This window comes from Hyperolius riggenbachi, chromosome 3 (genome assembly GCF_040937935.1).
Source record: "Hyperolius riggenbachi isolate aHypRig1 chromosome 3, aHypRig1.pri, whole genome shotgun sequence".
In the NCBI taxonomy this organism is placed as follows: Eukaryota; Metazoa; Chordata; class Amphibia; order Anura; family Hyperoliidae; genus Hyperolius; species Hyperolius riggenbachi.
In genome coordinates this window covers 69,026,515-69,048,205 of record NC_090648.1, presented here as the reverse complement: position 1 = coordinate 69,048,205, position 21,691 = coordinate 69,026,515, and the positions used below count along the sequence as shown (strand labels likewise).

Here is a 21,691-nt window from a genome sequence, read left to right as displayed (position 1 = left end):
CCTTTTCTCAAACTGATCATCGGGGGGAGGTCTGTATTGCTGATATTGTGTTGAAACCCCTCCCACAGTGTGATGTCAGGACTATGGTCCTGACAGTTTCCTGTATGTGAACATCATTGCATTGTGGGAAATAGCTGTTTACAGCTGTTTCCAACTACCAAAAAAAGCAAGCAGCATCTCCTTCCAGTGACATCACCTGCCAGCAGTAAAAATGCCACCATGTGATAAATGCCTGAATGTAAATCAGGGAGAGGAAAGCTTTTACACAGGGCAAACACTGACTAAATCATTTATACATAATTATTGTAAAGATGAAGCACTTTTTTACTACATTATTTTCACTTACCTGGAGCTAGTTCTTCCAGCCCCCCTTGCCGCTGTCCTGTTCCCACGCCGTCCTGGAAAGATTCCCCTTCCGCGGCTCACTTTCTCTTTCGCCGACTTACAAGTTGACGTCCACTGACTGAGACTGCGCGGCCCTGGAGACATGCGTCCTCGCTCATGCTCTTGTCACCGGGAGCATCCTGTGCAGGCGAGTATGAGAAAATATCTACTGCACCAGCGCAGGATGGTCCCGGGAGCGGGAACGAGGAGGCAGGCGCAGTGGCCGGAAAAAAATTGAGCCACGGCGGTGGAACAGAGGAAAGTTCCAGGTATGCGTGGGCACATGACAGCTGCAGGAGGCTGGCAGAAGCCCCAGGTAAGTGAAACTCTTTTTTTTTAGGTATCTACAGGTGCACTTTAAAATTCCTGTGATAATAATTTGGTCAGGTAACTTGAAGCATCACAGGTGTATCAGAACGCTCATTGGTGCTTGTTTTCTCATATCGTATCTGTATCTTAAAGTATTATAGGCAGAGGATCAGCAGGACAGCCAGGTAACATGCATTATTTAAAAGAAAATAAACGTGTCAGTCTCCATATCCCTCTCAACCTCATGTTTCCTCTAAATAATGTAAATTGCCTGGCTGCCCTGCTGATCCTCTGCCTCTAAAGTGCACCATTAACAATACAATCCAACGGACGATTGATCGATTGTTGTGATCGCTTGAACATGATTAGCCACACCCACTAACAGCCACAAATCTGCTAACCAATCCGATCAGATTGATGGGATTGATACAAAAAAACGGATCAATTCCATTAATCAGATCGAACTGATTAGCTGGTTGTTGTTTTTTTATTTCCGTTCAAAAACAATCGATCGTCCCTGAGATTGTATCGTTGATGGACACCTTAATACTTTTTTGCCATAGACCCTGAACAAGCGTGCTGATCAGGTGTTCTGACTGAAGTCAGACTGGATTAGCTGCATGCTTGTTTCTGGTGTGTGATTTGGACACTACTGCAGCCAAGGAGACCAGCAGGGCTGCCAGGCAACCAGTATTGTTTAAAAGGAAATAAATATGGCAGTCTCTATATACCTCTCACTCAGAGATGACTTAAGAATAAATGGCTCCCCCTTATGGCCATGTTGGTAACTGACATAGAAGAGGTTGTTAGAGAAGTGCCAGATGAGCCCCCGACACCCAATGAACCCCAGGCACCTGCCTAGATTGCCTTGTGTATGTGCCTGCTCTGCTCTCACTTCAGGTTCAATTTAAAGGGAAGGTTCAGGGAGGGGATTAAAAAAATAAAAATAAATTTCCACTTACCTGGGGCTTCCTCCAGCCCGTGGCAGGCAGGAGGTGCCCTCGCCGCCGCTCCGCAGGCTCCCGGTGGTCTCCGGTGCCCGACCCGACCTGGCCAGGCCGGCTGCCAGGTCGGGCTCTTCTGCGCTCCATTTCCTGGGACTTCCGCGTCCTACGCCGGCGCGCTGACGTCATCGGACGTCCGCCGGGCTGTACTGCGCATGCGCAGAACTACTGCGCCTGCGCAGTACAGCCCGGCGGACGTCCGATGACGTCAGCGCGCCGGCGTAGGACGCGGAAGTCCCAGGAAATGGGGCGCAGAAGAGCCCGACCTGGCAGCCGGCCTGGCCAGGTCGGGTCGGGCACCGGAGACCACCGGGAGCCTGCGGAGCGGCGGCGAGGGCACCTCCAGCCTGCCACGGGCTGGAGGAAGCCCCAGGTAAGTGGAAATTTATTTTTATTTTTTAATCCCCTCCCTGAACCTTCCCTTTAAGCCAAACACAGTGACAAATGCATATGCATATAGCGTCCTGACAAGGATTCAAACCTGTAACTGTTACACTGAAAAAGTGCTGAACTCCTATTTGCTGTTCTCTTGCACTGAAGCTGCTTCTAGTAACTCCCTGGCATAGAATATGTATGCAGCTCAGGTGTTCTGCTCCCCCGGATGCATATTTATCTGCTCTGCAGGTTCTCGTGACCGGGAGGCTGTTAGTCAGGAGAGGAAGGAACTCGTTATATATCATGGCTGCATGTTTTTCTTATTTTTCATAATGTAAAAATGAAATATTATGCATTCCAGGCAAGTACCAAAAGCCAAGCCCGGATTTACCTCACAGGAGCCTATAGGCACAGATGTCCTGACACCCTAAACTTCGTCCCCCAGTAACCCAGTTAGCTTAATTGAAGATTTCCGCGCACCTATCGCCACACATGCCACTACCCCGCACAGCTCTAGCTATACTAAGTACAGCTAGAGCCTAAGCATCTTTAAATTTCCCTCCAAGGCTCCTCATTGGTCTATTAATGGCTGGCAGCTGGCTCAGGGGCCCAGGGGAAATATGGCCTCAACAAAGGGGGACCCTGATGCTGCTTTAGGAAGGGGGGCATCAAGTCTGTTGAGGGAGGGGCAGGTTAATTGTCCCCCATTGTAGCTAGAGCCATCCCTGGTTGTTATGTAAATGCCGCCAGCTCTGATCTTGCCAGCATCCTGATTTTGTTTTATGGACCCTGCCTGTCCTGACCCTGTGTGCAGCTGGTCTGTCTTTGAATGCTACTTATGGTGAGCTTCTATTGGCCCCACCAGACTTGTCTGCTGTCACCTAAAGGCTCAGCCCTGCATGGGCACCTTGGAGACATAGAGGGTTCTGATCTGCTGACAACACTGACAGTGTCTTATTTGTCAATGTATGCATCAATGACAGGTTTGCTTAAAAGTGGAACTTAAAGGGAACCTGAGATGGCATGATAGAAAAAAATGTATACAGACCTGAGGCTTACTCCAGCCCCCTTCATCCTGATCACTTCTTCGCCACCATCCTCCGCTTTTTGGATCCTCCATAAGGGCTCCCGTAACTTCGGCCAGTCGGACTTGCTGTGCATGCGCAGCCCGGCCGCGCTCGTGCGCCCCCCCCCCCCCCTGCGCTTCCGTTATTGGGAGCATTCTGCACCTGCACAGTGCTACTGCACAGGCACAGTATGCTCCCAACCATGGGGGGGGGCGACAGGGAAGCATGCTCAGCTGCACTGTGCATGTGCTGACTGGCTGAACTTATGGGAGCCCTTACTGAGGATCCAGAAGTCGGTGGATGGGAGCGAGGGAGCAATCAGGCTGAAGGGGGCTGGAGGAAACCCCAGGTCTGTATACATTTTTTCCATCCCCCAACTCAGGTACACTTTAAACATCAATCAGAAACATGCTGTTTTGCCCACCATAAATGATTACCTCTTCTAAATGGATGTTTACGTTCCATATTTCTCTATTTTCCCCCCAGGATTAAAGGGCTGTTTATCTTCATGCACGGTGTCATCCTAATTCCTGGCATCTCGGAGATGCCAGTGCACTAAATGCCAGTGCCCTGAGCATGGCATGAGACTGCCATATCGCCGTGTGAGATGGCGTGAGATTCGCAGCCTGTCTCACCTCTGGGCATGTAAGATCAAGGCTTGTGTATCCCAGGTCCACTTTCTAAGAGAATTCCACAGAGCGTCGTTTACATGGCATTTATGCAAGAATAACATTTGTAGCATGTTGTCCCTCAAACATTATCACATTGAATACTCTCCAGGCTCTGCCTCTAAAGGATCACTGTCATGAAAAACTGTAAACTTTAAAAAATACCAGAGCTGAATCAAATAGGAAAAATGGGTGGGGAGAAGCTGCATGTATGGGTAGCGGTCCTGATGGCCACCACTCCCCCCGTTCTCCTCTGTCCCCTTCGTATTTTAAATTCTCCCGGCAGCCACTTCCAGGTCGCCGGAGTCAGGCATCAGTGCGCAGGTGCTGGCCCAGCTGTGCGAATCCTAAAGTGCACCGCAGCCGGGAACACTCTGGGAATGCACATGATGTAATTGCGGCATCATGGGCATGCGCAGAGTGCTCCCGACCGAGGTAGCGCACCTTAGGATGCACACAGCTAGGCCAGCGCCTGCGCACTGATGCCTGACTCTGGCGACCCAGAGGAGGCTGCTGGGGGGCATTAAGATACAAAAGGAGGCGGCCAGAGGAGATCGGTGGGAGCGATGGCCATCAGGACCGCTCTCCATACATGCCTGCCCCTCCATTTCTCCTACTAGATTTGGCTGTGGTATCCTTTAAAATTCATACATCTAAAATGTACATTTGATCCAGAATAAAATGCACTATAAATTTATTTTTCCTATGGTGCTGCCACTTAAAAATCGGAGAAATCAGACAGCTTTTGGACTAGTCTAACTCCTCATGGGGGATTGCTAAAGTTTTCTTTATTTTTAATAGCACTTACTGAATGGCAGTTGCTCAACCTAACTGCAAAAACAGTGTGCAAAGTAGATGGACAAGTAGATGGACAAGTAGATGGACTAGTAGATGGACAAGTAGATGGACAAGTCCAAACCTGTCAGATTTCCACCGCTTAATATTGGAAAAAAGTAATTTATATTGCATTTTACTCAGTGAGAAATATGCATCTAATATGTAAGACGAAAAATGTTGTCTTGCCTGCAAGAGATGAGGTTACAGCTGGGAGCTTCAGTGTGCATGCTACACTGATAGAACACTACGCTTACAGACAATTTGCTTGCAGACCAGATTAACATTACAGTATCATGTAAGATGGATGCTTCCAGTACTGGCTGCGTTGTCCGTTGGTGGTGGGAAATTGTGATTTTTTTTATTTTTGTACATTATGCTCAGCTGCAATTTTGCTTCACAGTATAAGATTGTTTACATGATTTGAAGCTCCTACGCCAGGTGTTTTTAGAAGAAATACTGCTTTACCAGGAAGTGATACAAGTGAGTGTAGGGTTGGAGTGAATGGGTTAGTAAACGGTATAAAGATGCTGTAAATCTCTTCCTACTGCAGTCAATATTTTAAAAGATGAACATTAAATCAGATTAGGATTTGATGAAGAACTTACTATCATGTTTTCCAAGGCATGCTTTGCCAGCCAGCAGTTGAGGAAGACTGGAATATAAAGACTTCTCAGTGGGGGCCAGAAAACCTGAAACACAATACAAATAACAGGGATGAAAGGAAGCATTATGGCACAGTGATTAGCATTGCCTACACACAGTGCTGGAAAGTATTCTAACCAAAGTCCTACCTGCTGCAATTGTATGTTTGTTAGGCTGAAGGGACATTCCGAGGATGTGGTTGTATGACTTTTCTTTGTCCCATCACAGCTAAAGTTTGTAACACTCCAAAACTTCTTGGGATCCCCCAATCCAGAGCATTTATTCTAAAGTCTCCATGGGTACCCTACCCAAATTATCTACGCAAAACAACCCTGGCACCAAGCCCTCCTTCTCTCTGCAACATCCTTAGTACACTGCCTAACTTGCCTGGGTACCCTTCTCTCCATAACATACCCAACTTCTCCACATAACTCTTCTGTCCTGCCCAACATGTCCTTATATCACCTACTGTGCTTCCGGAGAACAGCAGTAATTGTAGCTTCAGTAGAATGAAAAGACTCAGCCTCTGAGGAAGCGAGCGTTAAGCTTGCGAAACGGCTGTCAGACTTAGCCCTGCTGTGTGTTTTGTCGGGTGGGGATAAAATAAACAAGTGGAATTTGCAACACCATTGGTGCCCGGATCTTTTCATTCTACTGAAGCTACAATATCTTTATATCCAAGCATCCTGCCCAACTTCACTACCCTACATCACTGAGTCCCCTCCCAGACATCTCTCCAACATGTCCTTATGTCCAACAGCTTCTCAACTTGTTTACATCACTGGGTGCCCTGCAGGACTTCTCCCATAACTCCACTGTGCTGCCGAACACGTCTTTATATCCAACAGCCCAACTTCTCTACACAAGCATCTCCCCCCTCTCCCCCCCCCCCCCCCCCCAGGACTTCTCCCTATAACTTCTCTTGATGCAAGTTTTAACTTAATTTTATGCAAATTCATACATACTGTAGCTTGGAATTGGACCAATAAAATGCACTAGCCAGGGATTTCAATTTATTAGAAAATGTTAGTGTCTCGTCAGTGAAGTAGCTAAGGAGCTATGGGAGAAACAGGTCATTTGAGTGCCTCGCCTGGTAATTTGTACGCCGCCTTAGGCTGTAATGTAAGATACAGCTACAGCGGCACTCACTGTGTAATTTGGGCAGCGGACATAGCCGGAGCTCAAATTTTGTAAAGAAGGGATGCTTACAGGGCCGGATTTGTACTTTTTACCGCCCAAGGCCAACTATACCGTCTGTATGGTTGTTATCTCTGTGTGCCCCAATGAGAATTCTACTTACATCATTGGATGTCACAGACAATAACTATTTTAGTAATACGCATATAAATTATACATTTTGTTTTCCTTAAGAACTTTTATGTTATGTTTGCCATCTCATTAATGATGGACCCATTGTGTCACCATGAGAGTTAGACTGATGTGTACCTGCAGGATAGAGCTTACAGGTCTTGCAGGGATGACACAAGTACAGGACAGAGAGTTCAAAGGTTAAAGCTGTCTTTATAGATAGGGATGGCTGCATAGAACAGCTTCACTGCCCCTCACTCAGCCGCCCCTAAATTTCTGGTGCCCTAGGCCATGGCCTATGTGGCCTTGCCAGAAATCCGGCCCTGGACGCTTATATGTTACAAATGAGCCTAATAATATATTTACAGCACAAGATATACTAAAAATTAGGTAGTTGAACAGTTAGTGTGGGTAGCACCATCACCCGGCTTCAACCTGCGCCCTGTGCCTTTTTAACATGTATGCGCTATGGGCGCCCATGCAAGTTTTACATTGGGCTCAGTCAAGCACTCTATACTGTTGATATGAAGCACCAAAACCCTCCAAGGACCTCTGTAGTGTCTGAGAGGTTTTAGCGGGAGGAGGGGAACAGTTTGTTAATGATTAGCACTATTCAAGTCACATATAGCAGCAATTATCACCAAACAATGAAGAGCTAATACAACGGATGAGGGAGGGCCACTCCTATGCCCCCCTGGTCCAGGGGCCCCGGTGTCACTTTTCTCCCCAAAAAATGTTTCCAGCCGGGTGGCATGAAAAAGTAGCTGGGTGTAGCGTGACGGGGAATGCAGGGCAACTCTGCTCACAGTATAGGAGGAGGATGGGGAGGCAAGCCGATGACAGCCGGGCGTTCCCCAAAATTAGTCGGGTGGAGCAACTGGGTAAAAGAGCTTGGGGAGAACACTGCGGTATAGTCACAACCCCCCCATCCTATTGCTACGCCACTACATCTCCTCTCTAGTCAGATGCAGACCACAGCAGGCAATGTAACACAGTGAGTTAAATACATGCAATGTATATAGCTGAACTGGTAATGATTATATTTTCTTTTTATGTTAGTTAAAGAGAAGTTACACTATAAAGTAAACAAAACTCCAGTAATTTCCAGTATGTTCTCCGTGAAGGTACACAATGGCTTTCCTTTAAAACTGAAAGCGTAAGGCATCCTTCCGCCCACGCACAGACACAAACACCCACACGGCCTTTGTTACAATCACGCCGCGGCTCGCTATATTAATTCTCCCAGGAATTAAAGCCCAGGAGGCAGAAGAGCAAGGGCAGACGTGTCTGTGCAATCGGAATTTAAGCAGCGCTTCTAATAAGCCGGTGTGATGTTTCCAATCTACCCTCTAAGCCTTAATAACAGCTCCTGTCTTATTACACAGTAGCCGGAGGTTGGAGTGATTGGTGAAGAGAGGAATGGGAACCGCCAAGCAGCACTCCAAGAAGAAGGGGGGGGGAGAGAAAAAGGTCACGTACTCATCAAGTTGACTGAAAAGTGACATTTGTAGGAAGAAAGTGGCAGCTGTGCCCAATCTTCCTGCGTTCCCAACACCCACGGTGGGCAGCCAGAGAATGGTAGAAATTATATTATCCGACAGGTACTAGTTAATCCTGGTGTAAGGAAAGAACAAGAACTGGAGAACAAAGAAAAGGAAACAAGCGGAGGGGCGTACTGTATAGGCAATGGGTTCCAGAATCCTAAGGACCACTAAACCGCCCATTATATAGTGGCTTGAAGAGTACTGATAAAAAACATTCATTTGTTTAAGAGTTGTCTGCGTGGGAGCTGAAAGACACTGGCGGTATGATTATTTCCAGATTTTAGGGTCTTTTCAGCATGTTTCAGACACTTAAAATCAGGAAAAAATCATGCCAGCCAGCAGAAAGTCAGCAGCAACCCCAGCTCTCACTCATCTCCCTGGGCTCAAGTGCTGCCATTTTACCTCTGTCCTCCGGCTGGCGCTGTAACTCTATAGTGAGATCACAGACGCAATCTCACCAGAGTGATTCAGAGCCTAGGAGGACAGGAAGGAGAACAGCTACTGACATTTGGATCCCCGGGAGGTGAGTAAAAACTGTGGCTGCTCGCTACACTCTGCATTAAACTCCCGGCGAGCTGCGCTCGGGCTTAACGCCAGGGAGGTTAAAAGCAAAACTGCCGAGACGTACCTGAGACAGTCAAAAGTTGAAGGCACTTTTCCATGTGCAGGGTAAACCTGCATTGCGTTACCCTGATTTTGCCCAAGGAGCCACAAAGTAATGAAACTCTGCTTTCACAATTAATGCGATCCATTGCAGTGCGCCAGAAGTATCTGAGCCAATGCAAAGGCATCAGCGCATTACTAAAAGCACTGCGCTTGGGGTAATGAAAGTCTGTGAGCGACGCACATAGTGTAAACGATGGATCTTATGCCCGGACCGATTGGAATCTCAGGGATGCACTTCCTGCCAATACAGGGAATACGTCAATGAGCGGAGGGCGGTGCTATATTGCATATGAAGCACTCTGCCATAGGGTCATATGATTGTTGTTTTTGGAGTGGGATGCGATAGGAGCATGTGTAAAACCGCATGTAAAATCGGCCTGAAAGTACATTCGGCAGCATTTGATGATTGCCCTCAAACAGCACCATTTAAAGGAAATTGAGTGGCCTAGGGGGTAAATGCCTCCCTGCCTCCTAGGAAGGCCGGATTTATACTTTTTGTGACTTCAGGCCAAGTATGTTGTGGATCACCTTTCATGTGCAGCTGCGCCCCTCCCATTCCATGTACAGCCCCCTCTTCCATGTGCATCATCCATGTACTGCTGCCCCTCCCATTCCATGTGCAGCCCCCTCTTCCATGTGTATCATCCATGTACTGCTGCCCCTCCCATTCCATGTGCAGCCCCCTCTTTCATGTGTATCATCCATGTACTGCTGCCCCTCCCATTCCATGTGCAGCCCCCTCTTTCATGTGTATCATCCATGTACTGCTGCCCCTCCCATTCCATGTGCAGCCCCCTCTTCCATGTGCATCATCCATGTACTGCTGCCCCTCCCATTCCATGTGCAGCCCCCTCTTCCATGTGTATCATCCATGTACTGCTGCCCCTCCCATTCCATGTGCAGCCCCCTCTTCCATGTGTATCATCCATGTACTGCTGCCCCTCCCATTCCATGTGCAGCCCCCTCTTCCATGTGCATCATCCATGTACTGCTGCCCCTCCCATTCCATGTGCAGCCCCCTCTTCCATGTGTATCATCCATGTACTGCTGCCCCTCCCATTCCATGTGCAGCCCCCTCTTCCATGTGCATCATCCATGTACTGCTGCCCTCTCTTTCACAAACAACTTCCTTGGGCATCAGTTTCCAATTGAATGCGTTGTTCACCATTTTGAGCCTCCTCTTTCATAGGTATCAACCCTTCTTTCATGTCCAAGTGCCCCCTTGGGCTGTAGCTGCCCAAAGCCAAGGCCTTTGTAGCCTTTCCGTTAATCCGGCCCTGCCCCCTGGAGCAGATCTCCCCTGCCCGCCTGCCATACCATAAGCCTAAATAACAAAGCTTGTGTAAAACTACAATCAGGAAAAAAATATGCTAAACAAAATAATTGCAAGGAAGGCCTCCGCTCTCACATTCAAAAAGAGCTTTATTGGCAGGACAAACATACATACAGGCTCTTCGAAGGGTGAGGTGGTGGTGGTCATTCCATATGCTTCTGGAGGTCAAGTCTGGCATGGACGTGGATATATAGGACTCTGTACACAATAAGCTTTAGGACTGTGAACACAGCAGGAGCGCTTTTACTTTTTATAAATACATACAGGCTCTGCCAAAATAATAGAAGGATGGTGTGATATGAAAGAGGTTGAGCCATGGGGTGAGGGAGAGAGATAGAGCTGTAATGGGCAAGTAGTCTGTGGACATTATCAGATTTAGAGTTCATTTATGCTCCTTATAGCCTGCGGTATGTTGTGATGTTGTGTGCAGCAATTGTCACTGAGGATTCCTCCCCTCCTAGTAGAATGGAGAGTGTCCTATCTGAGGAGCTGAAATCTGGCATTACATTCAGCCCATTCTTAAGGTAGCCATACACTGGTCGATTTGCCATTAGATCGACCAACAGACAGATCCCTCTCTGATCGAATCTGATCAGATAGGGATCGTATGGCTGCCCTTACTGCAAACAGATTGTGAATCGATTTCAGCCTGAAACCGATTCACGATCTGCTGAGCTGCCGCGGCCGCCTGTCCCCCTCCCTCCCCGCGGGATTACTTACCTGAGGCTGGCTCCCGGGCGTGATGTCCCCGTCATGTGGCACCTCCGGCATCCGCATATTGCTTACGCTATCACACCAGTGACAGCGGAAGTTCAAATAGAGCGCCCTAGCGTGACAGCGGAAGTTATACGAGGATGCCGGAGGTGCCACATGACGGGAGCAGTGACGGACGGGATGCCCGGGAGCCAGCCTCAGGTAATGTATATCTGCGTCGAAATGCCCCGAATCGTACACCGCAAGCGACGCGCTCCCTACCCGCGGGCGATCAACTGTAATTTCCCGCACGCCGCAATCGACGGACCGATTGATATCAGGAGAAAATCAATCAGTCGAGTGCGTTTAGCGCAAACTATTTGACAGCAGATTCGATCCCAGTGATCGAATCTGCTGTCGATCGGTGGGAAATCGGGCCAGTGTATGGCCAGCTTTAAAGTAGGTATCCCTGGTTATTGTTTCTGTTCCTTCACTTGCCGAGCATCACAAACCTTCATTTCATCCTCTTCACATTCTACTTGTGCCCAAGCCGGAAGTATTTTGCTACTCTTTTGCTAGCTTTGGCTGCCTTCCAGCGAAGCAGTGAGCTCCCAGGTGACACACCGGCCCTAGTCAATAACTCTGCATAAGCTCCAATTCATTTCTATCAGGGATGGTCGTAGTCAGCCAACTTCGCTACGCTGGAACTACGCGTATTTCTACGCAAATACGCTTCGCAAACTACGGCTCAGAAACTTTGCTACGTTTGCATTCCGTAGACTACGCGTTAAAATACGCAAGCTTCGCGTAGTGCGAAGTGTAGTTGATGCGACCGCTTATGCCCTTATGCGGAAAAATTTCTGCGATAATCTGCTACCTATGCGCATATATAAACTAATTTAAGAGTACATTCCACATTCCAATGCGGAATTGTATGCGTATACAAGGGCAAAAATATATCTGCGCATGCGCAATGATCCGTATAGATGCAGTTACCGCACGCGTAGTTGACTTCGCAATACATACGTCAACTACGCGTAGCGGACGAAGCTTCGCATAGCGGGACTACGACGCGTAGTTCTTAAACTTCGCCTACGAACTACGATGCGTAGTTGCGTACTACAACGCGTAGATTCGCGCTGGCGTAGTTTACAAGCAACCCTGATTTCTATGGAAAATTGATGTGATTATTAACTGTAATTAGGTTGGTTTAGAAAAAAATGCTGTAACAGGGAGACTGATTAATCTGTAAATAACCAGTTTAAATTAATTATGCATATCAAAGTTTTGTTTTGTTTTCTAATCTAGTTTTGGAAACAAGGAATTTACCTGCTAAACAAGACTATAGATCTTCTATTCCCAGTGACCTGTAGCTGCCCATAGGGAAGTTTGGGGGGCGATTACGGGTGCCCAGAATTCTTCCTCAGGCCGGGGCCGGTGCAGCATCTGGGTACAATAACATGTTGAGACACCAGTCCAGGATGTGTGCAGGCATCCTACTGATCACAGCACTGTACTGCTGCCTGCACTATGTGCTGCTGCCCCCTTTCTTTCCCTGCTACAGCTGACATTGGATGTAGCAGCAGCGTGTGTACAGAGCATGGAACAGCTCCGGGGAACGAAACAGAGTCAGGTAGGAGCACAGCCTTGTGTCCAGCTGTGTGCTAGTAAACAAGGAAGTCAGGACCTTGCTAAAGGCTTCACTTCACCCTTCATGATGTAGGCTGTCATTATTATCTGTATTCACTGACTGCTGACCTGTACCACCAAACTGAATATGCTGCAGAAGACAGTGGATACAGATAACAATTATTACAATCAGCCGACTTCTGTAGTGATCGGAGAAGAAGCACTGAGGGAGGTCTGGATGGATTAGCCAGCTGAATACTTCCTGGCCTCTGACTGCTCATGTGATATCCCTGTTATATATTATATATTACCTCTATTTCTCAATGAAGTGGGTGTCTCGCTTTCTCCCATGTCTTTCTCACCCTTTCTCTGGTATATCCTCTCACCCCTTTATCCCCTATCTCTCCTCTACAGTGCAATATGTCTGTGTGTTTTCTGAAAAATAGAATATTGCAATCCTATTCAGAGATGTCTCACTTGTTTCTGTATTGCCTCCCATCCTCTCTGTCCTGTGCCTCTCTCTCTCTTCTACTCTGTCCTGTGTGTGCGCCTCTCTGTCTCCTCCCTTCCCATCTCCCATTCTTCCCCCTTCCTCTCTCTCTATCCCCCACTATCTTCTTACCCACAGACACACTGACACTCACTCATGTGTCACCTCTTTACTGTCTCTCTACCAGTCCCCCACTCTCTTCTACCTCTTCTGTCTATTTCTCGCTCTTTCCTTGCTCTGTCTCACCATCCCCCCCCCCCCCCCCCCCAAAAAAAAAAAAAATTCTAACTACTATTATGTATCTACATAGAACTAACATCTTATGCAGCACATTATAGAGTACATAGTCATGTCACTGACTGTCCTCAGAGGATCTCACAATCTAATCCTTTCATAGTCACAGTCTAATGTCCCACCATATTATTATTATTATGTATTTATATAGCACTAACATCTTCTGCAGCACTTTACAGAGTACATAGTCATGTCACTGACTGTCCTCAGAAGAGCTCAGCTCACAATTTAATCCTACCATAGTCATACTCTAATTTTACTACGTCCTTCTCTCTCCCTACTCTCACACAGAACCCCCCTCTCAGGGCCGGGCCGAGGCATAGGCTGGAGAGGCTCCAGCCTCAGGGCGCAGTGTAGGAGAGGGCGCACAATTCATTCAGCTGTCATTCCTAATTGTGTTTTAAGCCGAAAGAAATAAGAAAAGGGGATACATAGCAGTGACTGCAAGCCAGATAACTAGATATTAAGGTGTTGGGGAGGTTGTGGGCCCTGTGGCCCTCTTAGTCTAATAGCAATCAGGGTGTGACGGCTGGGGTGGGAGGGATGGAGGGGCGCATTTTGGTGTCTCAGCCTTGGGTGCTGGAGGACCTTGTCCCAGCTCTGCCCCCTCTGGTGGTGCCTAACATTAAACCTCCCCCCCCCCCCCGCCCCATGTGGGCAACTAGGACGTTTGTGCAGCAAGGGGGCAGGGGTTAGGCTTCATGAAGAATGTTTGTGCAGTGAAGGGTCAGGGTTAGGTGTCAGGTAGAAGTTTGGGGGGTTAGGGTTAGGCGTCAGGTTCTATGTAAAGGCAGGGTTAGGTTTAGCCATAGTAAAATATCTGTATTTAATACCGATATTTTACTATCGGGATTACCGGGCGCCCAAATTTCCATGCACCTTTTTTTCATGTACGCCTTTTTAAAAACAGCATAAAGAACACAGACTCCACATTTTCCCTCACTACAGCATTTCATGGAATGGGTTACGAATGAAGAGGTAAAACCCAAACAGACTACCACAAAACCTATTTATATACAGCTCCTGTATTGACCATGCAGCTTCTGAGGCTTGTTAGACAACCTGCCAGCTGCAGATGTATGACCCCTGCGCCCCCTGGAAGATGTACCGAGGATTAAAAGCACTAAAAATAATGAGCTCTTATGGCTTGCTGCACCCATCCTCCGACAGACAGAGCCGCCTGTTGAGCCTGAATGGTTCCCCGGCGAGGCGCTCGCATTATCAGAGCCGAGTCCTGGTGCGTCTATCATAAGTGGCTGCGGGTCACTAGCTCTGTATGCCAGGCCCGCTACTGCAGCATGGCAGCATAATAGATCACACAGGCGGCAATGAAAGGGGACAATGAGCAAGTGACGCTGGCGGAATGGGGGGAGCATACTTACAGTCACAAAGAATGGCAGCGTATTGAACATCTCCAGGATGAAAGGGAATCTCAGGATCTGCTCCCATATGTTCCCCTAAAACAGAAAAAAAAAATTCAGAACTGTCCTCACAAAGAGGGTTAATAATAATAAACTGTACTTTACTTCCATGTAGATCGGCACAGGACAGAAGAACAGACGGCACACCAAAGAAAGAATATCCATTTATTCCTTACATTACAATATAATAACATTTGTAAAGCGCTTTTCTCCCATAGGACTCAAAGCGCATAGTTATATCTCAGATCAATACAGGGTTCCAGGCTGGACTGTGTTACAGAGGAAATAGTCAGATGTTCATAAATTCTAAACAGGTGGTTTATAAGCTTGGACTTAAAGTGAACCAGAGACGAAGCACCCTCATGTATTTTACCATATAGATCAGTCGGAACATTAGAGAAAACACCCACCTTGCTTTCTGTTTCATTCTGCACAGCTTGCTTCTTATCAGACCTGATAAAATCCCCGACTGAGCATTCAGTCTGGCTTTGCTATAATGACTCAGCTATAATGATTCCTGAGCAGAGCCAGCAGGGGGCAGGCTTGGGCTTGAAAAGACATGAGAGAACACAGACTGAGCTATAAATATTCCTGAACAAAGCCAGACTGAATGCTCAGTCGGGGATTTTATCAGAGCTGATTAGAAGAAAGCTGTGCAGTGCAGAATGAAACAGAAAGCAAGGTAGGTGTTTTCTCTAATGTTCCACATGATATATATGGTAAAATACATGAGGGTGCTTTGTCTCTGGTTCCCTTTAAATGCTCCCAGGGATGGAGATGTCCTGATTGGGTGTGGCAGGGAGTTCCAAAGTGTAGGGACAGCATGACAGAAGGCTCTGTCTCCAAAAGTTTTAAGGTGGACTCTGTGGGGGGGGGACCAAGTTATTAGATCCTTTTGATCTAAAATTGTGGGGGGTGTGATGCAGTTGCAACAAATCGTTTGGGTATCCAATACCCCGATTGTGCAAGGATTTGAATATCAATAAGCCAATCTTATACAGAATTCTGCATTGTATTGGTAGCCAGTGGAGCCAGTGTTGGCTTGTTAACAGCATTGCGGCGGCATTCTGTACTTATTGCAAGCAGTGCATGTCTTTGTTTGGAAGGCCTGTATAGAGAACATTGCAGTAGTCCAGCAGTGATGTAATAAAGCCATGAACTAGGGTTGGAAGATCTGCTGAAGGAATGAGGTGCTTAATTTTTGCAATGTTCCTCATATGAAAGAAGGAATGTTTCACAAGAGCTGAGGTTTGAATTCTAAAGCTGTAATAAAAAAAAATCCCTCTGGGGGATACTTACCTCAGGAGGGGGAAGCCTCTGGATTCTAAAGAGGCTTCCCCCGTCCTCCTCCGAGCCTCCGTTTGCCTACCCGGGTCCCCCGAAGTGCGGAGATGTAAATATTTACCTCTCCGGGATCCAGTGCAGGCGTACTAGCGGCTTTTCGTTCAGATAAGGTGGAAATAGCCTAACCCGATTGATCTTCTCTGCTGGGCAGGTGCGAGTCCTTTTTGCGCCTGCGAAGTAGAGCGGATACGATCGGGTTTCGGCTATTTCCGCCTTACCCGAAGGAAGAGCTACTAGTCTGCCTGCACTCATAGCTGGCCTTTGACCTGAGCGGCCTGAGCGGTCCCTCAGGGCTCCGGCTTACAAGGGGGCACCTAGAGCTGGCTATCTAACTGAGGGAGGACACCTACTCCTGGCTACCTATACTGAGGGCACCAACACCTGGCTACCTATGCTGGAGGTACTGACGCCTGGCTACCTATGGGGGAGACCTACACCTGACTTCCTATACTGGGAGCACCTATGCTTGGCTACCTATATTGAGGGCACTAACACATGAGATCCTATAATGGGGGCCCGTATACCTGGCTACCTACCTATACTGAGTCTGAGGGCGGGTTTTTTTTTTTTAGGGGGGGGGGGGGGGACACTGCAGCTATAAGGTGTGGTGAAAATTGTTGGTGCCGTGCTATCATTCCAAATTGGGGGGGGGGGGGAGCGCTAACTTTCCCACTGTTTTTTTTTAATTAATATTCCTGAAATATTTCTAGCCTTCAAAGTGTATTTAGGATAATTCACTCTTTCCACCCTTATTAGTATTTTTCTATTATACATACCGGTATGTGATGCGTCACGGAGATCTGTGTGTTTGGTGTAATGTGTCATGGAGATCTGAGTGTTTGGTGTAATGTGTCACGGAGATCTGAGTGTTTGGTGTAATGTGTCACGGATATCTGAGTGTTTGGTGTAATGTGTCACGGAGATCTGAGTGTTTGGTGTAATGTGTCACGGAGATCTGAGTGTTTGGTGTAATGTGTCACGGAGATCTGAGTGTTTGGTGTAATGTGTCACGGAGATCTGAGTGTTTGGTGTAATGTGTCACGGATATCTGAGTGTTTGGTGTAATGTGTCACGGAGATCTGAGTGTTTGGTGTAATGTGTCACGGATCTCTGAGTGTTTGGTGTAATGTGTCACGGAGATCTGAGTGTTTGGTGTAATGTGTCACGGAAATCTGAGTGTTTGGTGTAATGTGTCACGGAAATCTGAGTGTTTGGTGTAATGTGTCACGGAAATCTGAGTGTTTGGTGTAATGTGTCACGGAAATCTGAGTGTTTGGTGAAATGTGTCACGGAGATCTGAGTGTTTGGTGTAATGTGTCACGGATATCTGAGTGTTTGGTGTAATGTGTCACGGAGATCTGAGTGTTTGGTGTAATGTGTCACGGATATCTGAGTGTTTGGTGTAATGTGTCACGGAGATCTGTGTGTTTGGTGTAATGTGTCACGGATATCTGAGTGTTTGGTGTAATGTGTCACGGAGATCTGAGTGTTTGGTGTAATGTGTCACGGATATCTGAGTGTTTGGTGTAATGTGTCACGGAGATCTGAGTGTTTGGTGTAATGTGTCACGGAGATCTGAGTGTTTGGTGTAATGTGTCACGGATATCTGAGTGTTTGGTGTAATGTGTCACGGAAATCTGAGTGTTTGGTGTAATGTGTCACGGATATCTGAGTGTTTGGTGTAATGTGTCACGGATATCTGAGTGTTTGGTGTAATGTGTCACGGAGATCTGAGTGTTTGGTGTAATGTGTCACGGATATCTGAGTGTTTGGTGTAATGTGTCACGGAGATCTGAGTGTTTGGTGTAATGTGTCACGGAGATCTGAGTGTTTGGTGTAATGTGTCACGGAGATCTGAGTGTTTGGTGTAATGTGTCACGGAGATCTGAGTGTTTGGTGTAATGTGTCACGGAGATCTGAGTGTTTGGTGTAATGTGTCACGGAGATCTGAGTGTTTGGTGTAATGTGTCACGGAGATCTGAGTGTTTGGTGTAATGTGTCACGGATATCTGAGTGTTTGGTGTAATGTGTCACGGATATCTGAGTGTTTGGTGTAATGTGTCACGGATATCTGAGTGTTTGGTGTAATGTGTCACGGATATCTGAGTGTTTGGTGTAATGTGTCACGGAGATCTGAGTGTTTGGTGTAATGTGTCACGGATATCTGAGTGTTTGGTGTAATGTGTCACGGAGATCTGAGTGTTTGGTGTAATGTGTCACGGATATCTGAGTGTTTGGTGTAATGTGTCACGGAGATCTGTGTGTTTGGTGTAATGTGTCACGGATATCTGAGTGTTTGGTGTAATGTGTCACGGAGATCTGAGTGTTTGGTGTAATGTGTGACGGAGATCTGAGTGTTTGGTGTAATGTGTCACGGAGATCTGAGTGTTTGGTGTAATGTGTCACAGATATCTGAGTGTTTGGTGTAATGTGTCACGGAGATCTGAGTGTTTGGTGTAATGTGTCACAGATATCTGAGTGTTTGGTGTAATGTGTCACGGATATCTGAGTGTTTGGTGTAATGTGTCACGGAGATCTGAGTGTTTGGTGTAATGTGTCACGGAGATCTGAGTGTTTGGTGTAATGTGTCACGGAGATCTGAGTGTTTGGTGTAATGTGTGACGGAGATCTGAGTGTTTGGTGTAATGTGTCACAGATATCTGAGTGTTTGGTGTAATGTGTCACGGAGATCTGAGTGTTTGGTGTAATGTGTCACAGATATCTGAGTGTTTGGTGTAATGTGTCACGGATATCTGAGTGTTTGGTGTAATGTGTCACGGAGATCTGAGTGTTTGGTGTAATGTGTCACAGATATCTGAGTGTTTGGTGTAATGTGTCACGGAGATCTGAGTGTTTGGTGTAATGTGTCACGGATATCTGAGTGTTTGGTGTAATGTGTCACAGATATCTGAGTGTTTGGTGTAATGTGTCACGGATATCTGAGTGTTTGGTGTAATGTGTCACGGAGATCTGAGTGTTTGGTGTAATGTGTCACGGAGATCTGAGTGTTTGGTGTAATGTGTCACGGAGATCTGAGTGTTTGGTGTAATGTGTCACAGATATCTGAGTGTTTGGTGTAATGTGTCACGGAGATCTGAGTGTTTGGTGTAATGTGTCACAGATATCTGAGTGTTTGGTGTAATGTGTCACGGAGATCTGAGTGTTTGGTGTAATGTGTCACGGATATCTGAGTGTTTGGTGTAATGTGTCACGGATATCTGAGTGTTTGGTGTAATGTGTCACGGATATCTGAGTGTTTGGTGTAATGTGTCACGGATATCTGAGTGTTTGGTGTAATGTGTCACGGATATCTGAGTGTTTGGTGTAATGTGTCACGGAGATCTGAGTGTTTGGTGTAATGTGTCACGGAGATCTGAGTGTTTGGTGTAATGTGTCACGGATATCTGAGTGTTTGGTGTAATGTGTCACGGATATCTGAGTGTTTGGTGTAATGTGTCACGGAGATCTGAGTGTTTGGTGTAATGTGTCACGGATATCTGAGTGTTTGGTGTAATGTGTCACGGAGATCTGAGTGTTTGGTGTAATGTGTCACGGAGATCTGAGTGTTTGGTGTAATGTGTCACGGATATCTGAGTGTTTGGTGTAATGTGTCACGGAAATCTGAGTGTTTGGTGTAATGTGTCACGGATATCTGAGTGTTTGGTGTAATGTGTCACGGATATCTGAGTGTTTGGTGTAATGTGTCACGGAGATCTGAGTGTTTGGTGTAATGTGTCACGGATATCTGAGTGTTTGGTGTAATGTGTCACGGAGATCTGAGTGTTTGGTGTAATGTGTCACGGAGATCTGAGTGTTTGGTGTAATGTGTCACGGAGATCTGAGTGTTTGGTGTAATGTGTCACGGAGATCTGAGTGTTTGGTGTAATGTGTCACGGAGATCTGAGTGTTTGGTGTAATGTGTCACGGAGATCTGAGTGTTTGGTGTAATGTGTCACGGAGATCTGAGTGTTTGGTGTAATGTGTCACGGATATCTGAGTGTTTGGTGTAATGTGTCACGGATATCTGAGTGTTTGGTGTAATGTGTCACGGATATCTGAGTGTTTGGTGTAATGTGTCACGGATATCTGAGTGTTTGGTGTAATGTGTCACGGAGATCTGAGTGTTTGGTGTAATGTGTCACGGATATCTGAGTGTTTGGTGTAATGTGTCACGGAGATCTGAGTGTTTGGTGTAATGTGTCACGGATATCTGAGTGTTTGGTGTAATGTGTCACGGAGATCTGTGTGTTTGGTGTAATGTGTCACGGATATCTGAGTGTTTGGTGTAATGTGTCACGGAGATCTGAGTGTTTGGTGTAATGTGTGACGGAGATCTGAGTGTTTGGTGTAATGTGTCACGGAGATCTGAGTGTTTGGTGTAATGTGTCACAGATATCTGAGTGTTTGGTGTAATGTGTCACGGAGATCTGAGTGTTTGGTGTAATGTGTCACAGATATCTGAGTGTTTGGTGTAATGTGTCACGGATATCTGAGTGTTTGGTGTAATGTGTCACGGAGATCTGAGTGTTTGGTGTAATGTGTCACGGAGATCTGAGTGTTTGGTGTAATGTGTCACGGAGATCTGAGTGTTTGGTGTAATGTGTGACGGAGATCTGAGTGTTTGGTGTAATGTGTCACGGAGATCTGAGTGTTTGGTGTAATGTGTCACAGATATCTGAGTGTTTGGTGTAATGTGTCACGGAGATCTGAGTGTTTGGTGTAATGTGTCACGGATATCTGAGTGTTTGGTGTAATGTGTCACAGATATCTGAGTGTTTGGTGTAATGTGTCACGGATATCTGAGTGTTTGGTGTAATGTGTCACGGAGATCTGAGTGTTTGGTGTAATGTGTCACGGAGATCTGAGTGTTTGGTGTAATGTGTCACGGATATCTGAGTGTTTGGTGTAATGTGTCACGGAGATCTGAGTGTTTGGTGTAATGTGTCACGGAGATCTGAGTGTTTGGTGTAATGTGTCACGGAGATCTGAGTGTTTGGTGTAATGTGTCACGGAGATCTGAGTGTTTGGTGTAATGTGTCACGGATATCTGAGTGTTTGGTGTAATGTGTCACGGATATCTGAGTGTTTGGTGTAATGTGTCACGGATATCTGAGTGTTTGGTGTAATGTGTCACGGATATCTGAGTGTTTGGTGTAATGTGTCACGGAGATCTGAGTGTTTGGTGTAATGTGTCACGGAGATCTGAGTGTTTGGTGTAATGTGTCACGGAAATCTGAGTGTTTGGTGTAATGTGTCACAGATATCTGAGTGTTTGGTGTAATGTGTCACGGAGATCTGAGTGTTTGGTGTAATGTGTCACGGAGATCTGAGTGTTTGGTGTAATGTGTCACGGAGATCTGAGTGTTTGGTGTAATGTGTCACGGAGATCTGAGTGTTTGGAGTAATGTGTCACGGAGATCTGAGTGTTTGGTGTAATGTGTCACGGATATCTGAGTGTTTGGTGTAATGTGTCACGGAGATCTGAGTGTTTGGTGTAATGTGTCACGGAGATCTGAGTGTTTGGTGTAATGTGTCACGGAGATCTGAGTGTTTGGTGTAATGTGTCACGGATATCTGAGTGTTTGGTGTAATGTGTCACGGATATCTGAGTGTTTGGTGTAATGTGTCACGGAGATCTGAGTGTTTGGTGTAATGCGTCACGGAGATCTGAGTGTTTGGTGTA

At 46.6% G+C, this 21,691-nt stretch overlaps 1 protein-coding gene across 7 annotated transcripts in view; it reads right to left on the bottom strand.

Moving 5' to 3' along the window:
* Positions 1-21,691, bottom strand: part of LOC137562723 (potassium channel subfamily T member 2-like) — a 413,123-nt gene that overhangs the window by 165,046 nt on the left and 226,386 nt on the right. For 6 of the 7 annotated variants that reach the window (XM_068274345.1, XM_068274348.1, XM_068274349.1 and 3 more), the window contains 2 exons: positions 14,626-14,700; positions 5,250-5,333 (listed from right to left, as the gene is read on the bottom strand). In XM_068274345.1, the coding sequence (XP_068130446.1) occupies positions 5,250-5,333; positions 14,626-14,700 (159 nt within the window). Of the gene's footprint in view, position 1; positions 61-5,249; positions 5,334-14,625; positions 14,701-21,691 lie in introns of those variants that run through there. The other variant, XM_068274351.1, reaches the window with a different exon arrangement.